Genomic DNA, 6,000 nt, shown 5'->3' with positions numbered 1-6,000 from the left:
ACTTTTGATATAAAACGCAGGAAGTCGTTGAATGTGAGGGTTAGTCCTGAATTTAGTGTCCTGACCCCCAGAATCCCCAGAAATCATAAATCCTTCCTTGTTAAAGGGAAGCTCACTGAACAATTGTTCAAAAGGACCCAGATGTTTTAACACATTTGCACATACTTTATGCACATTGAAGAAAAGTAGACTTTTGTACAATATCTCACTAAATATATTTACAAGACATACAATTCGCCATCAGTGCAATACATAGGAATGTTGCATATTTACCAAATGTTAGACTCTTTCCTTTATGAAGAAAAATAATTCCAATGACAGAAGCTGATATAACTAATGTGTAAAGTAACATGTGCAACTTTCATATTGGTTAACAGCTTCACAGGAAATAAAAAAAATAAAACTTTAGTACCACCCTATCAACAGTCAAATATTAAGCATTGAAAAAGTAATAGATCACATGTACATATATATCTCCATACATGTAATGGATTGCTTTTGTACAAATATTTTATATAACTTTGGCAGTTTCTCAGGAACAAAGTTATCGGAAAAATATGAAACAATATCAAACTGTCAGCAATGTCATGTAAGCTTGCCTTCCAAAGCTCATGTTCACAGTGGTCATTCAGAAAGGCTGGAAGCCGGTAGCCGAAAAAGAAAGAACAAAAAGCCCAAAGAAAAAGAGAACATTTCCATCCTTTCTGCCAAGACTGTTAGCACTGGAGGCTGTCATCATTGTTGTCATGGTTATAAAATTACAAACACCTATGAAGGTTTACATAGCAGTCATCGCCATTTAAGAAAACACGGTCTATTTTCAGGTTGACTTAAAATACAAACAGTTTGAAGGCAAGGGGACAGGACCCTGCTCGGTGGTCACTGCGGAATCATGGGAGAGACATGACCGAGAAGAGGACATGCACAACAGTGCTGTGTGTGGAAGAACGTGAAGCCAAAAAACGAGGGTGCAAAATGAAAGACTCTGCAACAATCCAAACGCCACACGGTCAGAAAAGGACTTACACCGGACAAAATTAAATCGAGCAAATTTCAAACATACTAAGTTCACCATAATTCATATAGGTTGGTTTTGTTCTTTTTTTTCCCACTGGTTTGGCACTTTATTGGAACAAATCTCTGTTCAAAAAGACTAAATGTTGTTGTACAAAAGGTATTTCATGTCTCATTAACATAACTCGTAGAATATAGTACTTAATAGTAAGCATACGGTAAGTAAACACTTGTACATACTGTAGTTTTAAAATGAACATTCCAACAGATGTTTTACACACATGCACAAAAACAAACAAACAAACACAGCTCTCTCGCTCTCTCTCTCTCTTTCTTTCTTTCTTTCTCTCTCGCTGACTCGCCACATTTGGGCTTCCTCCTCTTCTCTTTGGACAATCTCATTCTCCAGCCTCTATTCTGAAAGAACTATTGTTTGCCACTGCTCTTTTTCTCTCTACCTCTTAGTTAAGACAACAAAACTCTTAGTACTGCATTCTGGCTCCACATTACGACACTTCCTCCGCTGAACGCGTGTCTGTCTTGAGACGCACAAACTCTTTGGCCACCTCGTCGTGGGTCCTTTGAGAGAGTATCCTCATGATGGTGATGCCCGTTTCGTCCATGGAGATGCTCTTCACCAGGGGGTAGCAGGCGGAGCAGCTGCCCTTGTCCGCCAGCTCTCGCAGCTGTATGACCGTCATGCCGATGATGCGGTCCTCGCGGGCAAAGCAGTAGTCCTTTACTGAGACATGCAGCTCGTAGGCCTCTGGACCATGTTCATTACTTAGAACACTGGGTGAGAAGACAAGAGCAGCATGTGAGTAGGATGTGAAACCCGTGAGGTCAGACATGTTTGCATGATACAGAATCAGAAATTCATCGATCCTTGTGAAATACTACCTCAGAATTAACCTGCACAGGTAAATAAAACATTCATTTGGTAGGAATCCGTTCTGTCAAGTAGTGAGTCTCAGAAAATTATTTAAAATTTTTCACTTTTCCATTATTGTCTCACTCTGAAGATTTGCATGAGTGCAAACCAATTGCTCTTCTGGACACTGGCATTCGGCTTTGTTTGCAGCTGAATGTAAAGTGTCACTACAAGAGTCTGGCTGGGTGACATTTCCCCAGAGAGGAGCCGCCTTATTGTTCATGTGGCAGCGATGAGACATTTCACTCGTGTTGTGTGAGTGAAATGAATGTTTCTATTCAAATGAGCCATTGTCCTGAGTCAACCCTTTGCTAGGAAATTGAGGATTTAGTTACTGAAGAAACGTGAGTGTCAGCGTATTATTTCATAATTTATTTTTGGCCTCTTAGCATTTAAAGATTTGAGTGGCAATAGTAACTTTTGTGTATTGAGTGCCAGGTAATATGCACTTGCTTGTTTTTTGACACCGTGTGAAGACGTAGTGTTGCTGTGCTTGTTATGATTTTTTGTGTCCGTATGCTAAATGTTTTACAGAAATCTCAAATCTGTTTTTCTGTATGCATTTTGCTTGATTTATGTTTTTTATGTTTACCATTAACATGCCCAGGGGCTGCAGATGAACTTTAAGCCTTTTGGCTAAATCTGACATGTGTTTTTCCTAATAATTAAATATATTAATTGAACATTTGTCATAGTCTGTAATTTGTAATTATCGCTTCTTAAAATTCATATATCCATGCCAGGAGTGACTTTACAACTTTCACTGAGCACACTGATGTCACTACAACTCAATGTGAAATTACTTCAGCTTGATTCTGAGAATGACGGTGTTAAAGTGGGGATGAGCCTCAAGATTTGTAAAGCAGTCACTTGTCTTACTTTAACTGTTTCAAAGCAAAGAGCTGAGGTGCTGCTAAAGCAGCTGTATTGTATTCAGAACAACTGAAGGGATTTTGGAAAGTAAGGTTTTGCAGGTATTATTCGGTATATGGGTTGTGCAGGTTCTTTTGTAGTGTAAAAATAGCACGCTGAACACTAGGATCAAAGTATGACAGGATATATGACAGACTGATCCTGCACACTCTTTTGTGGACTGTATACAGGCACAAGTGATAACACACAATGACTGTAACATTAAAGTGAAGTAGTTTCAAACACTCCTCTCCACTTCTGTAACTAACGTGAAGGAAACTGGATTACTCACTACTGGAATGTTTCATTGTACTTTGGTGACCAATTGTTATTCTTGGTCTTGGTGCTGAATTTGCGCTTCTTGTCAGCCAGGTGTGGTCCCACGGCGTTGACCTCTACAAATGGACGGAACATGGCATTGGTCTGCCAGATGAGGTTGTTCACTGCGATCACTGAGAAATGCAGAGGAAATAATGATCAGCTATGACATACACCTAAGAAAATAAGAGAAAATCTAGGTTCCTTAAAAACAGTGTATTCCTGGCCACTTTTTTTGGGGAAGTGTATTTATCTTATTCCCACATATATCTGATTAAATGTGGATATTATGTCATATTACTGCCAGAGTAACTACAATAGAGTTTGATAGCAGAAACATTTCCACTTATCTGGAACATTAATGGTAAACTTAATCTTTGTGTCATTGCAGATAAATCACATCGCATGAGTTTCTTTTCAGATTCACCATTTTGTATTAACGTTCAAAAAAATGTGTTTAAATAAATCCAATGTGCGGGATACAAAGATACCGCCTGGTACAGTGGCACAGATAATAATGCAATAACAGTGTACAGCAACAAAAGCAACATTTTCAGTGCTTGGTTTGTATCTCTGCAATGGTTGCCAAGGGTAACTCTGGAAAATATAGAAAATGAAATCTAGAAATAGAAACTTAGAATATAACACTAGCACTTTGCTTCAATGGTTTCTCCTTGACTTAGATATTGTGCTGGCCTTGTAAGTCGCTTTGAATAAAAGTGTCTGCCAAATAAATAAAAGTAAAATATAACGCTATAATGCTTTGGGCTCATAATAGGTATTTAGTGCATCTGGTGCTGCTATGAGGGTGCAACAGATAACAATAGCTTTATCACCAAAGTTATTACAGCTCATGATGAGGTATGAAGACATAAAGCAGAGCATCGAGTGAGACATTTCACTCTAAATGGCAGAAGTCGACCTCATGGTGGCGCTGGAGAAAGGGTCGTGGGATGTGCAATGTCCTTAAGATTTGTCTTTGAGGGACATGAATGTCTGTGCAAATTTTCATGCCAATCCGTCTAAGAGTTGATGAGATATTTCAGTCTGGGCCAAAGTGGCAGATAAATTATTCAGATCTATAAATCATAAGTGAAAGGTTAAGTCACAACTTTTTATAGCCAAAGCAGGGTATATAAAAGAAACCTACAACACAACCCCAGTTGTGGTTGTGATTTTTCCGTATAATTACTTCAATTATGTCATCAGTAATTATTCAGATGATAATTCCATCATTGGCGCCTGTGAAAGGAGCTGCATGACCACAGAACAATGCTTCTGATCATGGTCCCAGCAGCGCTGTAGCACAAATGAGATTATGATGATGAGCCGTCCATGGCGTCTCTGAATAGCTGCAGGTGTGAATACACTTGAACAGAAATGACGAAAAGCATGTCTGAGTATAGAAAAACGCTCACCCTTCACGCTGACTTTGTGCTCTCCGGTGCCAGGGTGAGAGATGAGATTCACTTGCATCGACACCTCCCCCACCGATCCATTGGATGACTGACCTGGACACACACCAAAAGAGCAACAGGACAATTGGAAAAAGGCATAATGAATATCAGAGAGAAGGGAGCCGAGGCAGACAGGGAGCCAGGGAGGGAAATGGAGTGATCAGGAAACAGAAAACAGAGGGAGAGAGAGGATTAAAGGACAGAATCCAACACTGTGGGTTGCAGCTTTTTGGAAGATGAAAACCAGATCCCACAAAACACTGTGCAGTATAAACACCTTCGTGTGGCAAAACTAAAACAATGAAACCTAAGGGAAACAGTAGGGGAGCAGACGTGATGTCACCCCATGGCAGCCCAGTTGCAAGCACAGCCAGAGGTTCTTTTACATTTAGGCTGAACAAGAACAACAAAAAAAGAAACATGAAATGATGCCTGGTTTGAAGGCTGTGGAAGAGGCAGGTGGTGCGAAGTGCGCTAAACAAATCATGTTCTACAAGATGAAATCATGAAGTTGTTCAACACAGCAGAAATACAAACACTGGATTTGACTGCATTAAGGCAAGTCAAGTCAGAATGAAAAGTGTCAGAAAGAAGGTAGAGAGGGGTTGTAAAGGAGGAAATACACGCTGCACGGTTACGTCAGCGTTACAGTTTCAGTCGCACTGGGACATGTTCTTGCCAGGAAACAATTAGAATTGATTGCTGACCATGTGTCTCCCTTTGCCTGTTGCAGGGGAGCCCTGCTTATTCCAGCTGCCTTGTCTTTCAGTCAACCCAGGACAAACAGATGTTGGACACTGGAGGGCAAGTGCCTGTGTGGCTGATGAAGGGGCATGCTGATCCAATAGCTAATCAATATGTGCCAAACATGCAGCGCCTATTACAGCTGGTAATGAAGAAACAAGCCCTGTGATTTATTGTAATGATGCACTGAGAGGATGGGGGAGGCAGAAAAACATTGCTGCTGCACAATTAAGTCCTGGACTGTGAGAAATTAACACTGCTATGCCACAGTACATTTACTGCAGCTATAGGCTGAAATAATACGATGAAATAGCATCTGACGGAAGACAGAGGCGCGTTACTGTCAGTTCAGGCCGTTATGAAATAATAAACAGGCGTGCGCAGCGGCTGGTAGGCTGGGTAGTCTGAGGGACCTCAGAGAGCAGAGTGTGCATAAGATGAATGGCACATAAGAAAGATAAAGGAGAGCAGATGCAGATACAATTATATGTGGCAGTGAGGACGTCCAGAGGACTGAGAAAAATGTTAACTGAAGAACAAACAGCTATACAACCTCAGTCGGCTCCCTAACAGACAGAGAGACACAGGTATGCTCCCAAGTGCACGCTGGAATGAGCGAGTCTA

The 6,000-nt window shown here is 40.7% G+C and overlaps 1 protein-coding gene across 2 annotated transcripts in view; it reads right to left on the bottom strand.

Annotated features, from left to right (window-relative positions):
• Nucleotides 1–212: 212 nt before the first annotated feature.
• LOC113174510 (protein unc-13 homolog C) overlaps nucleotides 213–6,000 on the bottom strand; it is a 102,448-nt gene continuing 96,660 nt past the window's right edge. For both annotated transcript variants that reach the window (XM_026378567.1, XM_026378568.1), the window contains 3 exons: nucleotides 4,594–4,686; nucleotides 3,150–3,309; nucleotides 213–1,806 (listed from right to left, as the gene is read on the bottom strand). In XM_026378567.1, the coding sequence (XP_026234352.1) occupies nucleotides 1,521–1,806; nucleotides 3,150–3,309; nucleotides 4,594–4,686 (539 nt within the window). In that variant the 3' untranslated portion in view covers nucleotides 213–1,520. The remainder of the gene's footprint in view (nucleotides 1,807–3,149; nucleotides 3,310–4,593; nucleotides 4,687–6,000) is intronic.

The sequence above is a fragment of the Anabas testudineus genome, chromosome 3 (genome assembly GCF_900324465.2).
Source record: "Anabas testudineus chromosome 3, fAnaTes1.2, whole genome shotgun sequence".
Classification (NCBI taxonomy): Eukaryota; Metazoa; Chordata; class Actinopteri; order Anabantiformes; family Anabantidae; genus Anabas; species Anabas testudineus.
This window is presented reverse-complemented; position numbering and strand designations above follow the sequence as displayed.